Source organism: Macaca nemestrina, chromosome 5, assembly GCF_043159975.1.
Source record: "Macaca nemestrina isolate mMacNem1 chromosome 5, mMacNem.hap1, whole genome shotgun sequence".
Classification (NCBI taxonomy): Eukaryota; Metazoa; Chordata; class Mammalia; order Primates; family Cercopithecidae; genus Macaca; species Macaca nemestrina.
In genome coordinates, this window is record NC_092129.1 from 173,438,155 (window position 1) to 173,464,167 (window position 26,013).

The window sequence follows — 26,013 nt, forward strand, 5'->3', positions numbered from 1 at the left end:
GTCCTTTTTGCATCGGCGCTCGAATTATACGTCAGGTTCCAGGGCTGCCTTTAAGTCTCCTGTAAACGTGGAAACACTTTCAGCGCGAGGAGGTCACATGGATTTCCCAAGAGGAGAATAAGTAAAGATGCCACATGAGAAGGTTCTCCCTGCAAGAAGAAAAAAATCGGGGGCAAGCAGGCATATCTTAGGAAGGTGCGAGCTGGGCCTGATGGGAGCGGGCGGGACTTCCTCTACGAAGCCCCTCATCTCCGTGACGTCAGGAGGAGGCGGGGCCGACTTCCGGCCGTGTGGGTAGTGGCCCCGGCATCGCCTATTGTTGTGGGTTATGTACTACTAGGATAGAAGTTTTTGTTCAGGAGACAGCGGAACGAGCCTTTCTGTCGCTAACAGGGCAAGGAGGGGTGGGATTAGGGTTCGCGGTGACCTGTTCCAGCGGCGCAGCAGTCCCTCTGCCTGGACGGACCCGTTGTGCTAGATGTGTCCGCGTTCCCGTCTGCCCGGGCCAGAATCCCCGCCCTGCACACTTTATCTGCCCGCTTGCCTAACTCTGGGGTTCTGTTGTCCAGGGTTGCGGCACCTCCTGGGGAGGGAGCAGTGAGCCTTGTTTTTTTTTTTTTTCTGGTTTTTTTTTTTTTTTTTTTTGAGACAAAGTTTCGCTCTTTTTGCCCAGGCTGGAGCGCAGTGGCGCGATGTCGGCTCACCGCAACCTCCGCCTCCCGGGTTCAAGCAGTTCTCCTGCCTCAGCCTCCCGAGTAGCTGGGATTACAGGCATGCGCCACCACGCCTGGCTAATTTTTATTTTTTGGTAGAAACAGGGTTTCTCCATGTTGGCCAGGCTGGTTTTGAACTCCCGACCTCAGGTGATCCGCCTGCCTCGACCTCCCAAAGTTGCTGCGATTATAGGCGTAAGCCACCGCGCCCGGCCAGAGCCTTCATGTGGAAGTTAGGAAGATAGAGTGAGCCTAAGCAACATATTTTGATGCCGTCTCTACAAAAATGTTTAAAAATCAGCTCGGCGTGGCGGCGCCCGCCTGTGTTCCCAGCAACTCGGAAGGCTGAGGTGGGATGATTGAGCCCAGGAGGCTGCAGTGAGCCTAGATCGTGCCACTGCACTCCAGCCTGGGGAACGAGCCAGACCCCGTTTCAAAGAAAAAAAAAGTCTTGTTTAATAAGGTTTAGAGATTCAGGTTTGTATTAGACATTACAGCTTTCCCACAAGCTCCGAACAGAGTAAATCTTGGTTCGTATAGTTCTCATAAACACTGTAGTAGGTCATTTGGTAAATGAGATGCATAGTCCATCCTTGTCAAATCTTAAGCCTCCATTTCAAGTGCAATACAGTGCTTCAGCGCTTAGACCCTTTTGTTTCCGATAACTTTTCTTCTCTGGTATTCTGAATTGTCAGTACATGTTAATTAATAGAGGCCGGTTTGAATCTTGCGGAAATGATTTCACTTGGGATGCTTTGGTTGTCATTGCAGTGCAGGAAAGGCCTTGTCATCGTTAGAGATAGATAATCGGTGCCACGAAGAAAAAACACGGAGACAAAAGATCTCTCAGCAAGGTAATCTTTACTTTCTGCAGAAAGGGTGCTCAATTGCAGATGGACAATTGAGCGAGAGCACACCTGAACAAAGGCAAAGCAGACATACCTTACGCATTTGGGTTGTCCTTGCTGCTGTGTCCTGCATCCGTTGGCTGTAGCTGGACCTCATAATCTTAAACTGATACCCGATTGCTAAACAGGCTGTGAGCTGGAACGTGCCTGTGAGCATGCCCCACAGTTACATAGGATAGGGCTTAACAAAGAGTTATTAGCACAAGGCAAGGAGGCTTGAAGTCAGTCAGTCTTTAAAAGAAACTATTGTTTCTAACACTTAGGATTTATTCTTTAACAAGAAGGGAAACTTTGAAGAGGAAACTTTTTACTTCCTATATCATCTGCCAGCTTTGTCAAGGCCAAATGTAAGCACTTCTCAGACACTGAAATGCTGTTGACAAACTAATTTTCAGTCTAGTGGAAATCCTTATATTAATTCACCCTTCTAAAATCATTCTTGGCTGGGTGCAGTGGCTCACGCCTGTAATTCCAGCACTTTGGGAGGCCGAGGCGGGCGGATCACTTGAGGTCAGGACTCTGTCTTAAAAAAAAAAAAAGGCCGGACGCAGTGGCTCACGCCTGTAATCCCAGCACTTTCACGAGGTCAAGAGATCGAGGATCGAGACCATCCTGACCAACATGGTGAAACCCCTTCTCTACTAAAAATACAAAAATTAGCTGGATGTGGTGGTGTGTGCCTATAGTCCCAGCTGCTCGGGAGGGTGAGGCAGGAGAATCGCTTGAACTAGAGAGGTGGAGGTTGCAGTGAGCTGAGATCCCACCACTGCACTACAAGGTGGGCAACAGAGTGAGACTCTGTCTCAAAAAAAAAAAAAAAAAAAAAAAAGGCATTCTTTCTTTCACTCTGTACTAGTTGTCTTCATTGTGTTACAAAAAGTCAAATTATTTTACGATTTAGATTACTTTTTTTGTAATGTGTAACTTTCCACCAGAGAACCACTAAGATTAGAGGAGTGTGAAGTGAGTGTCCTCTGGACATTAGACTAGATATTAATAAGCAGGACTCGTTGTTGTTGTTTTGAGACAGAGTCTCGCTCTGTTGCCCAGGCTGGAGTGCAGTGGCGCCATCTCAGCTCACTGCAAGCTCTGCCTCAGGTTCACGCCGTTCTCCTGCCTCAGCCTCCCTAGTAGCTGGGACTACAGGTGCCTGTCGCCACATCGAGCTAATTTTTTGTGTTTTTAGTAGAGATGGGGTTTCACCGTGTTAGCCAGGATGGTCTCGATCTCCTGACCTCGTGATCCACCCACCTCAGCCTCCCAAAGTGCTGGGATAACAGGCGTGAGCCATGGCGCCCTGCGGGACATTTTAAGTTTCACATTTTATCTTTAAAAATGTGCCTTTATGCATTTTACTCCACAACATATCTGTTCATATTAATGCAAAAGTATTATGCTCTCAGCCAAAAATTTTTTTAAAAACACTAAAACTTTCAAAATCATGTTTTGTATATTGTTACTTCTGGAATGTCCCTCGTGCCCTGTCTCCTTACCCTAGGGACATCTCAACAGCTGTTTGAGAAGTATTAATATTTGTTTAATACTTTTTAAAAATAAATTTTAGCTTATCACCATAAAAAGGTGATTATTTAGAATCTGTTACCAGGCTGTCACGCTTTTACTTGCTTAAGTAACTTTTGTTCCAACCAGGAATTTTAGAATATAGTTGGTTCTAGAATGGAAACCATGGTGTAAGTACCATGAACATAACTCAAAGTGGTTTTACTTTAAAAAGAAAAAAAAAACAAAAAAGAAAACCCCCAAAAACTTAGAAATCAGTGGAACCAATTATAGAGCTCAGAGAATTTAGACAACATCTAGTCCAGGTGTTACTAATCTGGGGGTTCAGGATCAGTTTCAGGGGTTTTGAATCCCATGAAATTATATGCAAATATGTGGATATACATTTTTGGAGGAGCGCATTAAGATTTTAAGGGAGGAGACCACCCCTCCTATTGTCTTACGCCCAATTTCTGCCTCCAAAGAAAGAAGAAGTAAAAACTAAAAGGCAGAAATGAAATCCAAAGACAGCCCGGCGCCACACCCTGGGCCTGGTAAAGATCGACCCCTAACCTAATTGGTTATGTTATCTGTAGATTACAGATATTGTATAGAAAAGCACTGTGAAAATCCCTGTCCTGTCCTGTTCTGTTCCGTTCTAATTACCGGTGCATGCAGTACCCCCTGCTTGCTCAATCTACCACGACCCTCTCACACGGACCTTAGAGTTGTGAGCCTTTAAAGAGACAGGAATTGCTCACTCCAGGAGCTCGGTTGTTGGAGACATGAGTCTTGCCGAAGCTCCAGGCGAATAAAGCCCTTCTTTCTTTAACTTGGTGTCTGCAGGGTTTTGTCTGCGGCTTGTCCTGCTACAATTTAAGTACTGTTTCAAAAAGATTAGTTTGAAGGTACCTCATTAAGGGTAAAATGCAGTGATTCACTCTTAGGTTTAGTCTCAGGTTATAAACGCTGAGATATGTCTGGAGAAGTGACTTTTTCAAGAACACACAGCTAAATAACAGAGCCAGTAATGCTGCTCTTTTTTATGTGTCCTCGGCCTTGAACATTCTCTTTAACAGAGAGGAAAGCAGCAGCATTTCATTTTATGCATGGCTGTGGCAGTAGTTTCAGATCTTAGATCGTGGATTTTCATTGTCTGAAGAAAGACAATGGAGAATTATATATCTGTTTAACTGGATTTGACCTGAGCATAACTTCCCATAAACCCTTCTATTCCCTTTCTAAACACAGGATGTAAAAAGCCATTTAATCTCATTCTTGTGAAATCTGCAGTTGCCAAGAAACAACCAATGTTGAGAGTTCATTAATCAACACTAAAGCAAGAGAGGATTATATTGTTTTGTAGCTTTGTTTGTAAATTATTGATTGAAAAGATTTTTGCACTTGAGCTATGCTCTGATTCATTCGTTCATTCAACAAGTATTTGTTGAGTGCCTAGCTTTGGTTTGCTAAAGTAAAAGCTAGTTTTTCTTCTTGGGTGGCGAGGGTGGTAAGGTGGATATCCTGGGGTAAAAGCAGGATACGTTAGAGAAAAAGCCCTGTTAGAAATACCACGAGAATCTCATATTCCTGCTGAATTCCCCTCCTTTCTCATTGCGGCAGGTAGCAACTCTTAAATTCAAGGACTATGGAGGTTGCATGTGAATGTATTCCTGGAGGTTTTGGTCTCCTTTGTATTTCCCAGCACGAAGGGAAGTGGAGATAATGCTGTACTTGCCCTGAACCTGTCCAGTAGTGTGCCCTGATAGAAATTTGCTTCACCCACTTCATGGGATTAATCTAGTTGAAACAGAAGGTTTGCATTTGGGGCTTTTAGCGAGCAGAACATCGCTTGTGAGTCCTTGTTACTGTCATCTCCAAGGCCTAAGTGTCCATCTTTACCCTGGGATCTTGCTTACAACCTTCTGTTCCATAGCTGCTGCCATCTTCCTAGGTGGTTTCAACATGATTACATCGACCTCTGTCTTCCTCAGCCTCCTTACCACCTCCTCAGTGTTCAACTTCCACGTTCCTTTCCAACTGCAGCCTCAATGCTTACCTGGTCATAGCTATAATTGTGATTTTCTTTGTGTAAAATAAAGTCAGTCCTAAAATGAGAGAAGTAAAAAAAAAATTTTACAGAAAAAGAATCTTTAACTGACATGTTTTATTGGCTGTCTAAGCTATAGTAGTTAGGAATTGTATTTTACCTGACATAACGATAGTGGTCTAAACAAGACATTAAGTAAAATAAACCAGCGGTAGGCCAATCTAGTGCTAGTGGAAGGAGTCCTTAGTCGTCAGTGACCCAGACTCATTCTGTCTTGGATCCCAGTATTCTTCTGCATGACTTCTTCCCTGATGTCACCTCAGTCCAAGATAGCTGCAGAGTTATTCTTTTTTTTTTTTTTCGAGACAGAGTCTCACTTTGTCCCCCAGGCAGTGGCGCGATCTCGGCTCACTGCAAGCTCCGCCTCCCGGGTTCATGCCATTCTCCTACTTCAGCCTCCTGAGTAGCTGGGACTATAGGAGCCCACCACCACGCCCGGCTAATTTTTTTGTATTTATATAGAGACGGGGTTTCACCGTGTTAGCCAGGATGGTCTCGATCTCCTGACCTCGTGGTCCACCCGCCTCGGCCTCCCACAGTGCTGGGATTACAGGCGTGATCCACCGCGCCCGGCAGCTGCAGTTATTCTGACACAAACCATCGTATTTGTAATCATAGCACCAGACCTGGGGAGAGGGGAGAAGACAGAAAGGCCCCTTTCCAGCTAAGCAAATACCATTTTCCCACACAGCTTTCCCCTATCCCCTTCTACTAGTTCTGTTTACATCTTCTTAGCCGGACTGACCACCTGGCCACATCTTGCTGCAAGGGAGAAGCTAGGAAATGTAATGTTTTAGCTTGGGCCTATTGCTAGCCCAAGGGAAATCAGAATTGTTATTAAGGAAGAAAATAAACCCATATTGGGTGGCCCTTAACAATGTCTGCCACAGCTGCTAATCAGTAAAATCTCCCTTGAAGACATGTGGAAATCCACTCCATATAAACTCCAGTATATCATCAATGCTAGTTGCCTTGCCTTGCCTTGCAGATACCATCGGCCCTCAGAGTCTGTGGGTTCTGCATCCCTGGATTCAACCAATCGTGGGCTGAAAATACTTGGGAGGCAGGACACGGTGGCTCACGCCTGTAATCCCAGCACTTTGGGAGGCCAAAGCAAGCAGATCTCCTGAGGTCAGAAGTTTGAGACCAGCCTGGCCAACATGGTGAAACCCCGTCTCTACTAAAAATTAGCCAGGCATGATGGTGGGCGCCTGTAATCCCAGCTACTGGGGAGGCTGAGGCAGGAGAATCATTTGTACATGGAAGGCAGAGGTTGCAGTGAGGCGAGGTCATGCCACTGCCCTCCAGCCTGGGCAACATGGTGAAACCCTGTCTCTACTAAAAATACAGAAATTAGCCAGGCGTGGTGGCAGGTGCCTGTAATCCCAGCTACTGGGGAGGGTGAGGCAGCAGAATCACTTGAACCTGGGAGGTGGAGGTTGCAGTGAGCCAAGATCACACCACTGTACTCCAGCCTGGGTGACAGAGGGAGACTCCATCTCAAAAGAAAAAAAAAAGAAAGAAAAGAAAAAGAAAACCCAAAACTCAAAAAGTTTCAAAAAGTAAAACCTGAATTTGCCACATGCCGGAAACTACTGGTGAAGCCACATGAAGTAATATATAGCCATTGCATTAGATATTATAAGTAATCTAGACAGAATTTAAGGTTTATGGGAGGGAGGGTGTGTGTAGGTTCTTTGCAAACACTACACCATTTTATACTTGGGCATCCAAGGATTTGGGTATCTGAGGGGGATCCTGTAAACAATCTCATATGGATATGGAGGGATGAGTGTAGTAATGGCTCCACAACTGGTGAATGATTGAATGATCTGAATGTTTTGAATTCATCATGTTTGCTATTTTTCACATTATAGGTAAATAGAAAATACATTAAGAACTTAGTTATTAGCAAGCTGCAGGGAAATGGCCAAACCCTAAGTGCCCCATATGGACTTAAAAGTTATCCGGAATTTTGACACTGTGTAACCTTGCTACTTAAAGTGGTGGGAGCTGGCTAATAAAGGCAGAATCTGAGGCTCCACTCCAAATCTGTCAAGTTAGAGAACCTACATTTTAAACAAGTCCAGGTCATTTGAATGCACATCGAAGTTTGGGAAGCTTTATCATGCTTTTTTAAAAAAATACTGAACCAGAGAAATATTTCTTTAAAATTGTATCCTGTACTACTCTCATTAATGTAGGGTGTAAGAGAAAAGGAAGAGAGGAGGGAAGGGAGCGAGGGAGCACATTCTTCTCTGCCTCTTAATTTTGTAGCTAGTTGGATGATGCTTTCCACCTGCATGGGATTAAGAAAAGAAAAAGCCAGTAGGTGCTAGTTCCAATAGTTACTTTCAGCAGGTAGCTGAGGAGAGAAATGTATTTGTCTTAAGGTTTTAGTTACTAAAGTTTCCTCTTTTTTGTGTTGTGGTAAGGGGTGGAGTGGAGACTATCCTTCATTGTCAACCAACACACCTACCCCTTCTGTCCCTCCTTGGGGTTCTGCTGACTCCCCCTGGCCTGACAGTTGGTAGAGAGGGCTGGCAGGTGGAAGCCAGAAATTCCCCCAGGTGCCTCAGTACACCCCTCCCCCACCCACACCTTTGCCCCGTTTGTCAGGAAAGTCAAGCAATTAATTGCCTAGCAGGAATTGCCACTAAATGTAATTCTCTCAGATGTAGTTGCGAGACTTATTTGTCAGGGTTGAGAGGTTTTAGCCCACAAGCTGGAATTTTTGATGCGGGAATAAAAACTGGATTCTGCTCTCTTTTTGTAAAGTTTCTGGATAAATGGCCCAACGAGAGAGTTTTGCAGGTTTTGGCATAGCTCAACAAAATAACTATTACTGCTACTGGCAAAGGTGAGTGTTTTTCTCCTACTTTGAAAAGGAAAGCTGTTACTGTTCTGTTTGCTATATAATTGTTGGTAACTTACGAACTATGGCTTTTTAAAAATTTATTTAAGTTCCTCGGTACAGATACAGAATGTGCAGGTTTGTTACATAGGTATACATGTGCCATGGTGGTTTGCTGCACCCATCAACCCGTCATCTACATTAGGTATCAAACTATGGCTTTGAACACAGGTGTTCAATTTATTGCAAACTTCCTGGAGAAAAGAAAGGGTTTGGGGGTTTGTGGATGATTCTGCCTTGGTTGGTGACGATTCTCATTCCTGTAGTCTCCCCTCTGCTATTAGAGTGAAGCAGGAGTTCCAGCCCAACCAGGGTTACCTCTATGGCAACTGGTATGCGCGACAGCACAGCTCATACCTTCTTTCTGGCTACAGCTATGGCTGTGCAGTGGATGGAAATGGACGGGACTGTTTTTCTGCGCATGAGACTCCTGAACACACAGCTGGAATTCTGGTTATGCCTAAGGTATCCCTTGCTGGAATGAGTCTTGTGTCATTTGTGTGCCCAATAATAAACATCACTTTCCTATCTTCACACATCTGTGTCTTGTCATCCAAATTCCCACAGCATGGCTTTTGCTACCTGTTTTAATACTAGAGAGTAAAGCTGATAGCCTAAGAAAAATTTTTTATAGCTTTGTTGAGGTATAATACACAAAGAGTCTCTGTACATGTTTAATTTATATGCTTTGCTGAGTTTGGACATGTGTAACCTAGAAGTGTTCACTTGCAGATAATTTCCCATTCTCTTCCAGAAACAAAACAAAAGCCTAATGAAGTCTTTGTCTAAATTCTTGCTACTAAATTTTAGATTATCATAATTCAATATATTTTACTCTTTAACACTTAATATAGGACAAAAGGTAGTTTTGGGGTTTGTTTTATAGCAGTTGGACATAAATACACTTTAAAAAGATACTTTAATAGTTTGAATTACTGAAGTGACATATTTCTCAAATCACACAAAGATGTATTGAAGTAAGGGAAAAGTTCCTCCTCAAACACCCCTCCTTCTTCCCCATTCCCCTCCCACTTAGAAGAAAGTACTGTGGAGTGGATGTGTGTCTTCTAGATCTTTCTCCTGTACTATTGCTCAATCAGTGTGGTTCGTCTTTCTGTTTTGGTGGTTAGGGGATGATTTAGGCAAGAATGAACTATGTAGTATATACTGGTTTTCTTTGCTTCTGCATAAGGAGACCTTTCTTTAAAAAATTGCACACTTATGGTCTGGGCAAGATGGCTCACGCGGGTAGTCCCAGCTACTTGGGAGACTGAGGCAGGATGGTCACTTGAGCTCGGGAGTTTGAGGCTGCAGTGAGCCATGACTGTGCCATTGTACTCCAGCCTGAGCAATAGAGTGAGCTCATTTAGACATAGTGTGATTTTTAGCTCATCCGTTATCTGACATTTTAAATATTTTCAGGGCTTTAGCAAACTTTTTTACTTATCTTCAAGCATTTGTCTGAGTGTTGCTTTTTTCCCCCAAGAATATATTTCTGGATGTGAAAGGGCTGGATTAAAGGATATAACATTAAAAATTTTTAATAGCAAATTACCTAAAGTCTGCATGAATTTGTACTTTTCATTATTGTGGTGGGTGTTCTTGCTACTCTACATTTCTCTGTGTATGATTAGCCAATCTAATAGGGCAGAGAGGCATTTGTCTATTATTGAGGGCAAATACCTCTTGAAATGTTTATTGGCATCTGTGTTCTGTGACTTTGATATCCTCTTTCTAGTTTTTCTGTTGAGTTATGTCCCTCTTGCTTGACTGCGTAAGATATTCACATGTTAGAGAAATTAACATTTTGGAGTTTAAATGTTACGGACTTCCCCCACCCTGGCTTGTCTCCTAATATTCGGAGTGACACCGTTTGTGTGATCTTTGCCTTAAAACCGAAGTTGAATTTTATATCTAGTCCCTTGGCTTTTAAAACTTACATTTGCTTTATATTATGATATTTTACTGCCCAAACTTGCGTTTTCAATTTTTCTCAAGTCTGTTTTAGTTGTGCCTCTTGTATAAAATATCTTGTTAGATTTCTTGTCATTTTTTCCCCCTTTTGACCCAATTTGGGTTTTTCCCTTTTAACAAATGTTTGATATTGCAGCACTTAAAAAACAAAAATCTTTCACTACATTGCCTGAGGTTTTGGCACTCTTTTTTTTTTTTTTTTTTTCTTTCGCCTCTTCCCTTTTTGCTCTTTTTTGGGAGACAGTGTCTTTTGGTGGTTACCCTTATATCATTAAATAGAGAAGTATAAGAATGAGTATATTATCAACTTCAGAAACGAAAGTATTTCTTGATTTTTCATCACTCTTGAGAAAATTAAGAAATGAATATCCTTTTTTTCTCACCTGGCTACCCTTCCTCTCCATTCCTCTGTCCATTTTTTGTTGGCATATTCTGGAATTTTTATCTCACCCTCTAGCCAAATTATTACTATAACATGCATTTTTTTCGTATAAGAATTATAGAAATATATTATCTTTTGTGGTTGTGGTGACCCCACTGTGCCATCTGCCTGCCATCCTGCTGGGTGTTCCCTGTTGGGAAGCTGCTGAGCAGAATTAAAGATGATAAGGCTCCGTGGTGGCGCTCTTTTACTCACACGTCCCCATTTTGGTCTTCTCTAATAAAGCGTGTCCTCTCCAAGATGTCCTAGTTCTTCCCTGCTTCCCCCAATGTGCTGTGCCTCTGTCCATAACCTTTATCTCCCCAGGTTAAAGGGGAGATCTCCAGCCCTCTCCTTTACATTTTGACATTGTGGAGGTGGGTGTCTCCAAAGTGATTCTCAGGTCTTTGTGGTCCATCAGCATGCTTTCCCAGACTATATCTAGCTGAGGAAAGCCTTTTATAAATGTGCTTTTGTTTAAAGGCAGCCAGCTGCATACACAGCGCAGGTGGCCCTCAGACCAGAGAGAATGCTCTGTCTCCAGATAGTTCCTGCTTCCCTCATCCTGGTTATTTAGCATCCACATTTACCAGAACACACATTGAAAGGAGGAAATGTGAGCTTACTTTGTCTTGTATTATAGGAGAGGACTTAATGGAAGTGTGGATTCTGGGTGTTTTAGCCATTTCTTTCTTTCCTTCTTATATAACTAGTTTTTAGAAATGATGTCTTGCTCTTTTGCCCAGGCTAGAGTACAGTGGTGCCATCATAACTCACTGCAGTCTTGATCTCCTGGGTTCAAGTGGTCCTCCTGCTTCCAAGTAGCTGAGACGATCGGCTGCATGCCACCATGCCTGGTGTCTTAGCCATATCTAAGTAGAAAAAAGACACAGATTGTCTTTTGAAATTTATGGTAACTATATAACCTATTTTCCAAACCTCAATATATTTCAGAGTGAAGAGGAGGCATACTTTCAGATAGACTGAAAAGTCTTTGGCTCTTAGTATCTTGTCATTCTTATTAGCAAGAGAAGCTTAATTAGGTGCCAGGAGCTAGATCAGCCCTTTCTTGATAGAATGATTCCTTGGAATAGCTGGCCATCCTTAAAAATACAGGTTCCCAACAGGTCTACATAGAGGAATCATAAAAACGTATGCTGCCCCAGTAGAGCCAACAGGCTCTGGGTTAACCAACCAAGATTTACTTTGGGAGTGCCTCTGCAGTTTACTTCTCTCATTATGTAAGAATATGATTGGTTTGCTTTGCTGTAGCCTCTGCATTTTCTTGAGCACCTAATGTCCTGGTTCTTAGCTGAGCCATGGGTTTGAGGACGTGATTAGAAGGCCATGAGGAAAACGTATTCATGGAGACTTTACAGATTGTCTTCTGGAAGGAGGAGCAGAACTCGAGGTACAGGCATGTAGTACAGGAAATAAGGAGCCTGGATTCCAGGGTCCCTGCTGTCTGGTTCCTAGCTCAGGCTCTAGGATGCTAGTTAGGTCCCAGAAAATCCAGGGGCCAGAGGCCCTTGTTAGGCTGGCTCCTCTTTGTGACATTTCTTCTGTGACTCAGTTTACTTCTTTCATAATTGTACTGTCACCTAAAGATTCTTTGCATCAAATTCAAAAGTTGATTTAAAGAGATTAATTTTTAATATTATTTTTATTTTAGGTAGTTTTTTTAAGAGCTAGAGTTTTTCCCAATGAAGTATATATTGATATTAAACCTTTAAGTGAAATTATTTTCTCATGAGATAATTTTTTGTTGCAGGAAACCACACCTCTAGCTGAAAACCAAGACGAAGACCCACTAGAAGGTAACATAAACCTTGTACTGAAGTGGTTGGAAACAAAACCCCATTTCCTGGTTTCTCATTCACTCAGCTTGCTAGAAACTGGGAGGTTCTATTGGAAAATTCCAATGTAGGTTGCCTAAGCCATATGCTTCAGTAATTTCTCTTGCTTTTAGAAACTGGTTCTATGGGAACAACTTTAGCTGAACCACCTCTTTGGGTCTTTCTGAAGGACTGAGAAAAGGGGACATTCCCAAACAATAACAAGCCAATACATTTTTCTTAAGCTCCATTTCCTCTATAAGTTTAGACTTTGAGGAAAATTATGCTTTAATTCTGTTTTTCAAGTGTGGAGAGCATGAGGTAATTGCTGTGGCCTCAGGATTATTGGATCCTGGGGTACCCGATAGGATGGCACTGTAGTGTCAGTCTGTGTGGTGCTTCCTGTACTTCTCAATTTGTTTTGGAAAGAACAAAGTTTGTCTGCCTGGGGACAAACACTCTGAATGTGTCTTATTTGAGGAAGGGAAAAAATGTTTTCTTCTTTTACTTTAAGTAATGGGAAAGAAAACTAGAGGAGAAATACAGAGAACACTATTGCCTTTTTCTTATCACATGTCTGTCTTATCACATTTGTCTCGTTTCTCTCTCTTGCCCAAACCCCTGCCCCTACCAGACAAACCCACCCACTGCCTTATGACTTTATCAAAGAAGGGAGCATGTTGTTATCAGTCTTTGTAGCCCCTGTGACTAATTCAGAGTTCGCGTGTTGGTAGGTGCTCAGTGTTTACATCAAATTGGTGTTGAAAAGAAATCTTCATATGCTATTGAGCAGTTCTATTTTTAGTACTTTGATTTAAACATGAGTAAAGGGTGCTTATTTAAACTTTCTGGGATTTCTTTCAGGTTAAGTGTGAGTCTCTTCCTGCCTTCATCAGTTATGCAATTTATTAAAATTGATGCAGGATTTCTTCCTCCTTAGTTCAGCTAAATCTGGGTCCTTGTCTCATGACCAGGAAAAATTAGGCATGCGAACACATTGAAGGGTGAGGAGAATGGAATTAATTAAGCAAAAGGAAAGCTCTTAACAAAAAAGAGGGATCCAAAACACAGGTTTCCACCTCACAAATTGAATACCAGGCTACCACACACAAGTTGAAAAGGCCAGGCTCCTCCCCTGCATAAGGTGTGAATTCCTGGTGGCTCCTCCTCATTCTTCCGGTGTGCATGTGGGCCCTTAGTCTGAGCCACTCCACATTGATTTATTTCCCTTACTACACATGTGTTAAGGGATGGAATTTTTCACTGTGGGCATGTTTAGCCAAACCCCTGTGCACAATGACTTGGGCAGGTTGGAGGTTCTTCAGGGACCCTTCCCTATTTGCCTAGGCATTTGGCTGTCCCCTGTCTCTATCAAAATAATAGAGGTAAAGGTCTGCTTTTGGGATACAGACTGCCACGGGGTTCAGATCCCACCTACTAGCTCTGTAGTTCCAGACAAATTAATCTCTAGTGTGTCTGCTTCACTTTCTGTAAAGTGAGGACATGGTTACCTTTCTCATAGGAAGTGTGGGCATGCTAGGTCTAAAGTACTTTTAGGTGGTTAAACAGCTTCTGCCATGTGATAACCACTCAAGTATTGGCTGGTCATCAATCTGGCACAGTACTGGTCAGTAGAAATGTAATGCAATTGCACCTCAAGGAACTAGAAGACGAGAACAAAGTAAACCCAAAATTAGTAGGAGAAAAGAAATAATAAAGACTATAGCAAAAATAAATAGAAACTAGAAAAACAATACAAAAGATCAATGAAATGAAGGGTTGATTTCTTTAAAAGATAGTCAACAAACCTTTAAGAACAAAAGAAACTCAAAATCAGATGAAAAAGGAGACATTACAACTGATACCACATAAATACAAAGGAACATAAAAGACAATTATAAACAATTATACATCAGTAAATTCGATAACATAGAAGAAATGAGTAAATTCCTGGACACATAGAATCTACTACCTACCAAGATTAAATTATGAAGAAACGGAAAACCTAAACAGACCAATAATGAGGAAGGAATTGAAACAGTAATAAAAAGTCTCCCATCAGGCCAGGCCTGGTGGATAATGCCTGTAATCCCAAGCACTTTGGGAGGCTGATGGGGGAGGATCATTTGAGTCCAGGGGCTTGAGACCAGCCTTGGCAATACAGTGAGACCTTATTTCTACCAAAAATTTTTTAAAAAACTAGGTATAGTAGTATGTGCCTGTAGTCCCAAATATTTGAGAGGCTGAGGTAGGAGGATTACTTGTGCCCAGGAGGTCGAGGCTTAAGTGAGCTATGAATGTGCCACTGCATGTCAGCCTGGGTGACAGAGTGAGACCCTGTCTCAAAAAGTCTCCCATCAAAGAAAAGCCCAGGTCCTGATGGCTGGCTTCACTGTTTAATTCTACTAAACATTTATTTTTCATTTTATTTTTTGTAGAGGTGGAGTCTCACTTTGTTGCTCAGGTTAGTCTCAAACTCTTGGGCTTAAGCGATCCTCCCAGCTCTGCCTCCCCAAGGGTTGGAATTACAGGTTGGAATTACAGTTACCATGCCTGGCCCCCAAACATTTAAAGAAGAACTAATGCCACGTCTTAAACTACTCCAAAAAATCGAAGATGAAATACGTTGAAACTCATTTTATGAAGCCAGCATTACTCTGATATCACAACCAGAAAAGGACACAACAAGAAAAAACTACAGCCAGTACTCCTGATGAACATAGATGCAAAGGTCCCCAACAAAATACTAGCAAACTGAATTCAATAGCGCAATAACAAAATCATCTGTCATGAACAAGTGGTATTCATCCCAGGGATGCAAGGATGGTTTAATATACACGAATTAATAAACATGATACATCCCATTATCCCATCAACAGAATGAAGGACAAAAAACATTATTTTTCTTTTCTTGTCTTTTTTTTTTTTTTTTTCCTTTTTGTGGAGAACGGGGTCTCGCTATATTACCCAGGCAGGTCTCGAACTCCTGGGCTCAAGCTATCCTCCCGCCTCTGCCTCCCTGAGAGCTGGGATTACAGGCGTGAGCCACCGCGCCCGGCCTATTTTTCTTTTCTTTCTTTTCTTTTTTTTTCTGGAGATAGGGTTTCATTCTGTCACCCAGGTTGGAGTGCAGTGGTGTGATCTTGGCTGCAACTTCTGCCTCCTAGGCTCAACCAATCTTCCCATCTCAGCCTCCCAAGTAGCTGGGACCACAGGTGCATGCCACCATGCCCAGCTAATTTTTTGTATTTTTGGTAGAGACAGGGTTTCACCATGTTGCCCAAGCTGGTCTTGAACTCAGCTCAGGTGATCTGCCTGCCTCAGCCTCCCAGAGTTCTGGGATTTACAGGCATGAGCAACTGCTCTTGGCAATCATTTCAGTAGATGCAGAAAAATCATTTGACAAAATTCAGTATCTCTTCATGATAAAAACTTTCAACAAATTAGGTATAAAAGAAGTGTACCTCAATACAATAGAGGCCATATAACAAACTCACAGCTAACATTGCACTGAACGGGGAAAAATTGAAAGCTTTTCCTCTATGATCTGAAACCGGATAAGGATGCCCCCTTTCACTACTTCTATTCAACATAATAGAAGTAACCATAATAGTCTAGCCAGAGCAATTAGGCAAGAGGGAGAAATAAAAGGTTCCCAGGTTGGAAGGGAAGAAGTGAAATTGTCCTTGTTTGATGATGACGTGATGTGATATACAGGCATACCTCATTTTATTGTACTTCACTTTATTATGTTCCACAGATACTATGTGCTTTTTTTTTGTTTGTTTGTTTTTTTACAAATTAGAAGTTTATGGCAGCCCTGAACTGAGCAAGTGTATCTGTGCCATTTTCCCAACAGTATGTGCTCATTTTGTTAGCACTGTTTAGCAATAAGTTATTTTTTTCTTTTCTTTTTTTTTTCTTTTTTTTTTTTTTTTGGAGACAGTCTTACTCTTTGTCACCCAGGCTGGAGTGCAGTGGCATGATCTCGGGTCACTGCAACCTCCGTCTCCGGGTTCAAGCGATTATTCTGCCTCAGCCTCCTGAGTAGCTGGGATTAGAGGCACCTACCACCACACTCGGCTAATTTTTGTATTTTTAGTAGAGACAGAGTTTCGCCATGTTGGCCAATCTGGTCTTGAACTCCTGACATCAGGTGATCCACCCACCTCGGCCTCCTAAAGTGCTGGAATTGCAGGCATGAGCCACCGTGCCCGACAGCAATAAACTATTTCTTAAGGTAATTACATTGTAAACAAATTTATTCTTTTTGTTTTTTTATTTTTATTTTTGAGATGGAGTCTTGCTCTGTTGCCAGGCTGGAGCACAGTGGCACGATCTCTGCTCACTGTAATCTCCGCCTCCTGGGTTCAAGTGATTCCCCTGCCTCAGCCTCCCAAGTAGCTGGGACTATAGGCGTGCACCACCATGCCTGGCTAATTTTTTGTATTTTAGTAGAGGTGGGGTTTCACCATGTTCGCCAGGATGGTCTCAATCTCCTGACCTCGTGATCTGCCTGCCTCAGCCTCCCAAAGTGTGGGGATTAGAGGCGTGAGCCACTGTGCCTGGCCAAATTTGTTCTTTAAAAAAATTTTTTTTAAATAGAGACAAGGTCTTACTATGTTGCCAGGCTGGTGTAGAACTCCTGAGCTCAAGTGATTCTCCAGCCTCGGCTTCCCAAAGTACTGGGATTACAGGCATGAGCCACCATGCCCGGCCAATATAAACAACTTTTATATGCACTGGGAAACCAAAAAATTCATGTGACTTGCTTCATTGCAATATTCATTTTACTGCAGTGGTTAGGAACTAAACCTGCAATATCTCCAAGGTATGCCTGTAAAGAAAATCCTACAGACTCTGCCAAAAAACTGTTAGGTCTAATAAACTTATTAGTTTTGTATCCTGTTACTTTACTACACAAAATTGTTTCTATACACTAATAACTATTTGAAAAAGATAACAAAAAAAAATCCCATTTACAATAGCTTTAACAAAAACTTAAGAGTAAATTTAACCCGGGAGGCGGAGCTCGCAGTGAGCCGAGATTGCGCCACTGCGCTCCAGCCCGGGCGACAGAGCGAGACTCTGTCTCAAAAAAACAAAAAAAAAAGTAAATTTAACTGAGGTGAAAGATGTCTATACTGAACACTAAAAAGTGTAGATGGAAGAAACTGAAGATACAAAAGATACCTCATGCTTATGGATTAATGGATTAAGAGAATGAATATTATTAAAAAGTTCATACTACCCAAAGTGATCTACAGAATCAATGCAATCTCTCTTTTTTTTTTTTTTTTGAGACAGAGTCTCGCTCTGTGGCCTAGGCTGGAGTGCAGTGGCCTGATCTCAGCTCACTGCAAGCTCCGCCTCCCGGGTTTACGCCATTCTCCTGCCTCAGCCGCCCGAGTAGCTGAGACTACAGGTGCCTGCCACCTCGTCCGGCTAGTTTTTGTACTTTTTAGTAGAGATGGGGTTTCACTATGTTAGCCAGGATGGTCTCGATCTCCTGATCTCGTGATCTGCCCGTCTCGGCCTCCCAAAGTGCTGGGATTACAGGCTTGAGCCACCGTGCCCGGCTTTTATTTATTTATTTTTTTCAGGCAGTCTCACTGTGTTGCCCAGGCTGGAGGGCAGTGGTGTTTGATCTCAGCTCACTGCAACCGCCTCCTCCAGGGTTCAAGCAGTTCTCCTGCCTCAGCCTCCCAAGTAGTTGGAATTACAGGTGCCCACCACGCCTGGCTGTTTTTTGTATTTTTAGTAGAGACAGGGCTTCTCCATGTTGGCCAGGCTGGTCTTGAACTCCTGACCTCAGGTGATCCACCAGCTTTGGCCTCCCAAAGTTTTGGGATTACAGGCATGAGCCATTGTGCCCAGCCAGATTCAATGTACTCTTTATCAAAATACCAATGGCATTCTTCATAGAAATAAGAAAAAAATGACCGAGTGTTGTGGTGGCTCACGCCTGTAATCCTGGCACTTTGGGAGGCTGAGGTGGGAGGATCACGTGAGGTCAGGAGTTCAAGAGCAGCCTGCTCAACATGGTGAAACCTCGTCTCTATTAACAATACAAAAATAGCCCTAATCGTGGACTGCTGGGTGAGCAGCAGTCCTGCATGAACGCACACGCACAAGTTGCCCCGCGCGATATCGGCCGGGACCCTGGGAGGCGGTCCACACTGTTTTCAGCGGATAGTTGGGGCCAGGTAAGTGACCACGCAACGACCCGGGATCCCCAGGTTGCGCTCTACGCAGCGGGAGGGCCACTCGCCCTGTTGAGAGCCGGCGGGCAGGGCACCTCCGCGCTTGGAAAAGGGTGGTCCAGCACTGCCGGTCCCACTCCTCGGCGCGGTCAGCGTCTGCCTTTGCCAAACCCGGAAAGAGCTCACCAGGTCTAGGACAGCCTGAAAGACCAAAGATGAATGTTGGGTAGGATGTGGAGAAAAGAGCCCTTGCATACTGTTGGTGGGAATGTAAATTGGTACAGCAATTATAAAAAGTATGGCGTTTCCTCAAAATATTAACAGAACTACTATATGATCCAGCAGTCCCACTATTGGGCATATATCCAGAGGAAATGAAATCAGTATGTTAGAGGGACATCTGTACTTCCGTGTTTATTGCAGCACTATTCACAATAGCCAAGATACAGAATCAAACTAAGTGCCCATAAGTGGATGAGAGAGAGAGAGAGAGAGAGAGAGATTTCTTTATATATATAGTATATATAAAGAAAATATGTATATATACAATAGAATACTATTAAACTATAAAAATGATGAAATCTTGTCATTTGTGGCAACATGGATGAACATGGAGGACGCTATGTTAAGTGAAATAAACCAGGCACAGAAGAACAAATGCCATATGATTTCACTCATGTGGAATCTTAAAAAGCTTATTTCATAGCAGTAGAACATAGAATGGTGGTTATTAGAGGCTGGGGTAGTTGCAGGGAGAGAGTGATAGGGAGATGTTGGTCAAAAGATAGAGAATTTCAGATAGCTAGGAGGAACACCTTTCAAGAGATTTATTGTAGGCTGGGCGCAGTGGCTCACGCCTGTAATCCCAGCACTTTGGGAGGCCGAAGTGGGTGGATCACGAGGTCAAGAGTTTGAGACCAGCCTGGCCAACATGGTGAAACCCCGTCTCTACTAAAGATACAAAAAATTAGCGAGTGTGGTGTCGCGCGCCTGTAATCCCAGCTACCCAGGAGACTGAGGCAGGAGAATTGCTTGAACCTGGGAGGTGGAGGTTGCAGTGAGCTGAGATCACACCATTGCACTCCAGCCTGGGCAACAAGACCAAAACTCTGTCTCAAAAAAAAAAAATTATATGTAATATATAATATGTATATAATATGTAATATACATAATATGTATATAGTATATATACATAATATGTATATTATATATTATATATAATATACATATGTATGCAGTATATTATATATAATATAGAGTATATACTATAGTATATATACTCTATATATTATAGCATGGTGACTATAGTTAATGAAGAAATATAGTGAAAAATACAGGTTAATTCGAAGGTAGTGAGTTATCGCAATTGGTTGTTCAGTCAGTTGCAGATTGAATTTTTTGTTCTACTCTTTGCTTCTTACTGCTGCATTTGACTAGTCTTTAAAAAGAAAAAAAGGAAAGATAAAGAAAAATACTTAGTGGGTATTCAGTGTTTCCACCACAAAAATGAAAAATGATAACTATGTGAGGTAGTCATTTGATCATTCCACAATGAACATATACTTGAAACATTGTTATATGTGGTAAATACATACAGTTTTCTCTGTCAGTCTGAAAATGTAGAAATTAAAAAATAGACAATGAGAAACACAAAGCTATCCATGTGGGTAATTTTAAATTTTTTAGTAGCCAAATTAACCAACTCAAGAGATAGGTGAAATTAATAATGTTTCTTAACCTAATATCTGTTATGGACTGAATTTGTGTTCCTCTCCCTCGCCAAATTCATATGTTGAAACCCTCACTCCCAATGTGATAGTTTTAGGAGGTGGATCTTTAGGGAGATGATTAGGATTAGGTGAGGTCATGAGGGTGGAGCCCTCATGAATGGAACGGGTGACCTTACAAGAGTCACGAGGGAATTTGATTCCTCTCTCTGCCTTCTGCCATGTGAAAATACGACTTCTGGGCAGTGTGCAACCCAGAAGAGGGTCCTCACCAGAACCCAACTATGCCAACACCTTGATTTTGGACTTTTGGTTTCCAGAACTGTGAGAAATAACTGTGTGTTGTTTACAAACTACTCAGTCTCTGATATGTTGTTAGCAGCCCAAACTAAGACAATATCCAAAATATTATTCCAACATGCAATCAATATGAAAACAACTTTTTTTTCCATCAAATCTTTGAAATGCAGCATATATTTCTTCTATCGTTTTTCTTTTAATGGCCACCCCCTCATCTGCAGATTGAGGGGACCCTTATTCTGAGGGCTATTCAGACATTACCTTCAAGCAGATTTTTAAATTGTTCCTATTGTGGTGAAATACACATAACATAAAACTTACCATCTTGACTTTTAAATGTATCACACTTGATCTTAGCCAAAAGGCCAAGAAGCAATAGACTTTTAAATGTATCAGTGGTATTAAGTACATTCATAATGTTGTGTAACCATTACCATTCATCTCCAGAACTCTTCATTATATAAACTGAAGCTCTATACCCATTAAATAACAACTCTTCACTCTCCCTTCCCTCATCCCCTGTCAACCACCATTCTGCTTTCAATGTGGTATATATTTTATCCTTATATCACATTTCAATGAGGGCCAGCAATGCTCAATAGCTGCATGTGGCTAGTGGCTACTGGCTACTGTGTTGGACAACATTGGTCTAGAAGATGCACAGGTTTAGGGATAATATAATTAGTTTGTCTTAAATAGGCTTCTATTATAGTTTTGGTCAGCATCACTGGAAGAGCAGAGATCATATAATGCGGGGCTTGGAGCTGACCACACTGTGTCTGTTTTCTTGGCCACAGGTTAAGTGGAGAGCATGCTCATAAGCATATAATCCTAACTCCTCTTTCCCCACCCAGGGCATGCAGTCAGGGACCCGTTAGCAGACAATTGCCCATAACGCTAAAGGAAAGGAACTGGGGACAGAAGTATAAGAAAATTTCAGAATGTTTAGGGGGAAAAAAGGGAAACATCTACTTTTATGACCAGAAATGCTCAAAGGAAAGATGACTCAAAAGGGATGGGAAGCTCTAAAGAATAAGAATCAGACAACACAATCATGAATGACTCCAGTGAAGAAAAGTGAGAAGTAGCTCATGAAATTAATATGATGACTAAAGCCTATTTGACCATTTTGGTTCTAAAATGATAAATACAGAAGGGTACTGCATTAGTCTTCTAGGGCTACTGTAACAAAATACCATAGACTGGGTGGTTTAAACAAAAATTTATTTTCTTACCGTTCTGGAGGCTGGAAATCCAATATACGGGGTCTGGCTAATTTGGTTTCTGGCGAGGGCTCTCTTCTTAGCTTGCAGACAGCAGCCTTCTTGTTGTTTCCACACTTGACCTCTTTATGCATACATTGTAGGAGAGAATGTGAGCAAGTTCTCTGTTCTTTTTTTTAAAAAAATTATTTTTATATTTTGTAGTGATGTGGTCTCAATATGTTGCCCGGGCTGATCTCAAACTCCCAGACTTAAGCAATTCACTGGTCTCAGCTTCCCAAAGTGTTGGGGTTACAGGTGTGAGCTGCTGTGTCCTGCTTGCTGTCTCTTTTTGTAAGGGCACTACTTCTATCAGACCAGCACCCAACACTTATGACTTCATCTAACCTCCTAGAGGCCCCATCTCCAAATGCCTTCACATTGTGGGGGTTAGGCTTTTAATAGAAGAATTTTGTGGGGCAAAGATTTAGTCCTTAATAGACATACAGATGAATAGCATGAACCCATATGAGTATTAGGAAGCAAATTATGATCCACAAGGAACTGAGGCTTGCAAAAATTACAAAGGAAAACATAAAAGGCTTCTTCAGTTACGTTCAGTACAAGGAGAGGAAAAAAATAGATTACGTTAAAAAAAACTAATGACCTTGAAAGCCTTGGAAAGCTCTGGAAACCTGGCAACTTGGGCTGAAAATCCAGGTTTAATACGTTCGCAATAACACCACCATCTCGTCACAGGGTTCCAGGTTTCAGAGATGGAAGGCCGAGTCCTCCTGTGTTTCTGAATTAGTTGCTGTATAAAATTTATTCACTTACATTAGTCTGTTAACTGAGCAGTTAAAGTAGCATGTTTATTTTTACAAACCCCTGTCTAAGGAGCCCTTGGCTTGGTTCATTGTTTGGCATTGTGTCTACCTGGCACCTGCCAGAAACATGGCAGTCATTCTTGACCTTCCTTTTTCCCTTTCCTCCCAAACTGAATCCATCCCCCAGGCATCTCAAATCTGTCCATTTTTTTTCTCCATCTCTTCTGTCAGCTGGATGCTCATTGAGTTTGATGATACTACTACTTTTATAGCTTAAATTTCTATTTTCAAGCTTATTGAAAGGAAATACAGAATTTAGGATTTTTTTTTTTTTTTTTTTTTTTTTTTTTTTTTTTTTTTAAGACAGAGTCTCGCTCTGTCGCCCAGGCTGGAGTGCAGTGGCCGGATCTCAGCTCACTGCAAGCTCTGCCTCCCCGGTTCACGCCATTCTCCTGCCTCAGCCTCCCGAGTAGCTGGGACTACAGGCGCCCGCCACCTCGCCCGGCTAGTTTTTGTATTTTTTAGTAGAGACGGGGTTTCACTGTGTTAGCCAGGATGGTCTCGATCTCCTGACCTCGTGATCCACCCATCTCGGTCTCCCAAAGGGAATTTAGGAATTTTAACCTTTACTATCTGCAATACTTCCTGCAAATGCTTTCTAAAAGCTTTCTAATTTTAAACTATTTCTAGTATGTGTCCTGTAAAACTCTATCTTTTTCATATCCATGATTGGCTTCTGCAGATCCACATCTTCATTTGAATATTGAAGAATCAAACCAAGAGTTTATGGTGAAAAGTGAAGAACTCTACGACTCCCTCATGAATTGCCACTGGCAGCCTCTGGACACAGTTCACTCCGAAATTCCAGATGAGACCCCGAAGTGAAGCGAGGTGTTCATTAAACTCTGCAATTATCATACTAATTTTGTCTTCTTTTGTTTTGGAAAAAAGTAGTTCTCCCAGGAAGGTACTGGATTCTGTATATAAAAACCAACTTCCAGGGCTTATGTGTGATTGACATGAGAGAACATTAATGTAAATAAACTTTGCCAGCACATCTGTTCCTGGAAGTGTTATATTAAGTAAGTGCCGGAAGAGCTCACGTGGTGATCATGGTAGAGCAAGCTGTGCCATAAAACCCTTGGAAACAGGTTTAATATGAGGTGGGCTTGAGCTGAACTGATGGTGGCATTGGCTACTCTGATATGATTTGCTGCTTTCGCTAACTTCAAACTCTCATGGAGAGAAATTGTATCCAAAGACAATGCATGGTTTCTTGCTTGTGTCTTGTCTAGAAAATGTTAGTTAGAACTGGATGTTTGATCTCCGTTTCCTGGCCCCATGAGAGAGAGAGAGATGTGGCAGTAGAGACTCAATTGAACAGAAAGATTCCTAAGCATGGAAAAAAATTTGCTTGATCCAAACAGCCTGTCAACTTTCTAAGACAGAGGAATTAGGCCCTCATGAAAGCCAGCCAATGTATATATTGACTGTGCTCCTTATAAAATGTCTTTTTTTTTGTCCTGAAGATGATCATTGTGTCCTGTTTTATTGTTTTGCTATGGATGGATACTTTAGTGACCCCTGGGACTGATCTGACTGAGTTGACTGCTAGAAGACTGCTTAGAAGCAAGTCGATTAGACTGTGGGCAAAGGCAATCTGACATCTCTTCTGCTCTGAAGGTGCTTGACAGATGCTAATCCTTGTGCTAACCAGGTTCAAAGACCTGAATCCTACATGGAGAGCCGGGAGGGCTGTAGCCACAGTAAAGGAGCTTCCTCTGCCCCATGGTTTCTCAGCCTTGGCGCTATTGCCATTTGGGACTGGACACTTCTTTGCTGTGGGAGACTGTCTTACACGTTGTACTGACCTCTACTACTAGATGCCAGTAGCACCCTGCACTGCAATTGTGACAACAAAATGTCTCTAGACATTGTCAAATGTCCCCTGGGGGCAAAATCCCCACCACCACCACCACCCAGTTGAAAACCACTGGAATAGGGCAATGTTTTCAAACTCTAGGATGTATCAGAATCTCCTAGAAGACTTGCTGAAACACAGATTCTTGGGCACCATCCTGAGTTTGATTCAATAGGTCCAGGGGTGGGACCTGACAATTTCCAGTTCTCTAAAAAGTTTCTGGATAACAACACTCTGAAAACCACTGGCACAGGCATGTTCTCCACTAGTTCAGCTTAGTTCTACCTAGAACAGAGGGTGAAGTTCTACTTTCACACTCCCCTCCTTAATACAAGGTGTGCAAGTCCCTACTTTCCTACAGGGCCCTGGCTTGATCAAGTATCCACCATCCTCCTCTAGCCATATGTTTTGGGGACCAGCACTATATTCAGCTCCAGGGAATGGCTCTTGTAGCATCTGAGCCATATGTAGTGATCCCATTCCTCTTGCCAGTGATTGATAGAGACATATGATAAAATTCTGGCTAACGAGATGTGAGGTGATGTTTTATCTCATTTTTAAAGGGAACAAAAAAGAGACAGCTACAGTCTCGTACTGAGCATTGGGTTTAGATGTGATGCCTGGTGCTTTGGCAGACATATTATGACTATTAGGGGAACAATCTTAGGGAAGTGCTCATGCACCAGGGATGGCAGTGAAGGAAGATGGAAGGAACCTGGATCCATGATAATGGCATTGAAGCTGTTGAATTAGCCAACCCTGGATTATCTCTTATCTGGACTTATGTTTAATCCACTCTGAATTTTTGTTATTTGTAGCAAAAGTATCCTGACCTAGCATGGATAGATACAGATAGCATGTGCAAAGGGCTTGATATCCTTGAACCAAAACGAGGTCTGAGTGTCTAGAGTTGTGTGGTCTGATATGGTAGCCACTAGCCACATATGGCTATTGAAATTTTATTTAAGCAAAATTAAAACTTTGCTTTTCCTTTTGCACTAGGTATGTTTCAAGTGTTCAGTAGCCACATGTCACTAGGGGCTGCCATATTGTGTAGCACTGGTCTTACAGGTAAGGGGAAGAGGAACCTGAGATTAGGTTAGGTGGATTTCTCAATTTTTCTTTAAACTCTTTTTCTAATTGCTCCCCCTCCATAGATATTATATATGCTGTATCTATACCTGTTCTTTATACACCGGAAAGAGAAAGATTTACTTTATCCCCTCTCTTCCCCTCCAGAACCAATATTCACCTCCTTGGAGGTTGATATTGTCCCCTGTTACAAATATATGGCTAGTGTGGTAGTCGTAAGTAATTTTAGGCAGGGATTTTAGGTCACTGTAAATAATTCGGATTTTATTAAAATTGTATTAGGAGGCAATGAAACAATTTTAAGGATGGGATGGGCGTAGTCAGTTTTGCCTTTAGAAAGTCACTCCAAAGGCAGAGGGGCCAAGA

At 42.2% G+C, this 26,013-nt stretch overlaps 1 protein-coding gene across 14 annotated transcripts; it reads left to right on the top strand.

The window, feature by feature from the left end:
- Window positions 1–69: 69 nt before the first annotated feature.
- C5H6orf52 (chromosome 5 C6orf52 homolog) lies at window positions 70–23,557 on the top strand. 14 transcript variants are annotated; one of them, XM_071097646.1, is made up of 8 exons: window positions 297–504; window positions 1,485–1,567; window positions 6,220–6,362; window positions 8,010–8,091; window positions 8,430–8,610; window positions 12,312–12,357; window positions 22,033–22,125; window positions 23,377–23,557. In XM_071097646.1, the coding sequence occupies exons 4-8, from the start codon at window positions 8,021–8,023 to the stop codon at window positions 23,517–23,519; spliced, it is 534 nt and encodes a 177-aa protein (XP_070953747.1). In that variant the 5' UTR covers window positions 297–504; window positions 1,485–1,567; window positions 6,220–6,362; window positions 8,010–8,020; the 3' UTR covers window positions 23,520–23,557. The 14 variants fall into 14 exon arrangements, with proteins under 14 accessions (XP_070953741.1, XP_011740804.2, XP_011740802.2 ...); XM_071097640.1 differs by lacking the exons at window positions 297–504; window positions 22,033–22,125 and adding an exon at window positions 70–195 and having other exon boundaries at window positions 8,412–8,610; XM_071097639.1 differs by lacking the exons at window positions 297–504; window positions 22,033–22,125 and adding an exon at window positions 150–290 and having other exon boundaries at window positions 8,412–8,610.
- Window positions 23,558–26,013: the final 2,456 nt, after the last annotated feature.

Bases quoted from the DNA above. Each gene is read 5' to 3' on its own strand.
- C5H6orf52 (XM_071097646.1), top strand. From the start codon at position 8,021: ATGGCCCAACGAGAGAGTTTTGCAGGTTTTGGCATAGCTCAACAAAAT. The intron at 8,611-12,311 runs GTATCCCTTGCT...TTTTTGTTGCAG, and splicing joins GAATTCTGGTTATGCCTAAG to GAAACCACACCTCTAGCTGA. The intron at 12,358-22,032 runs GTAACATAAACC...TATATTTTGTAG, and splicing joins AGACGAAGACCCACTAGAAG to TGATGTGGTCTCAATATGTT.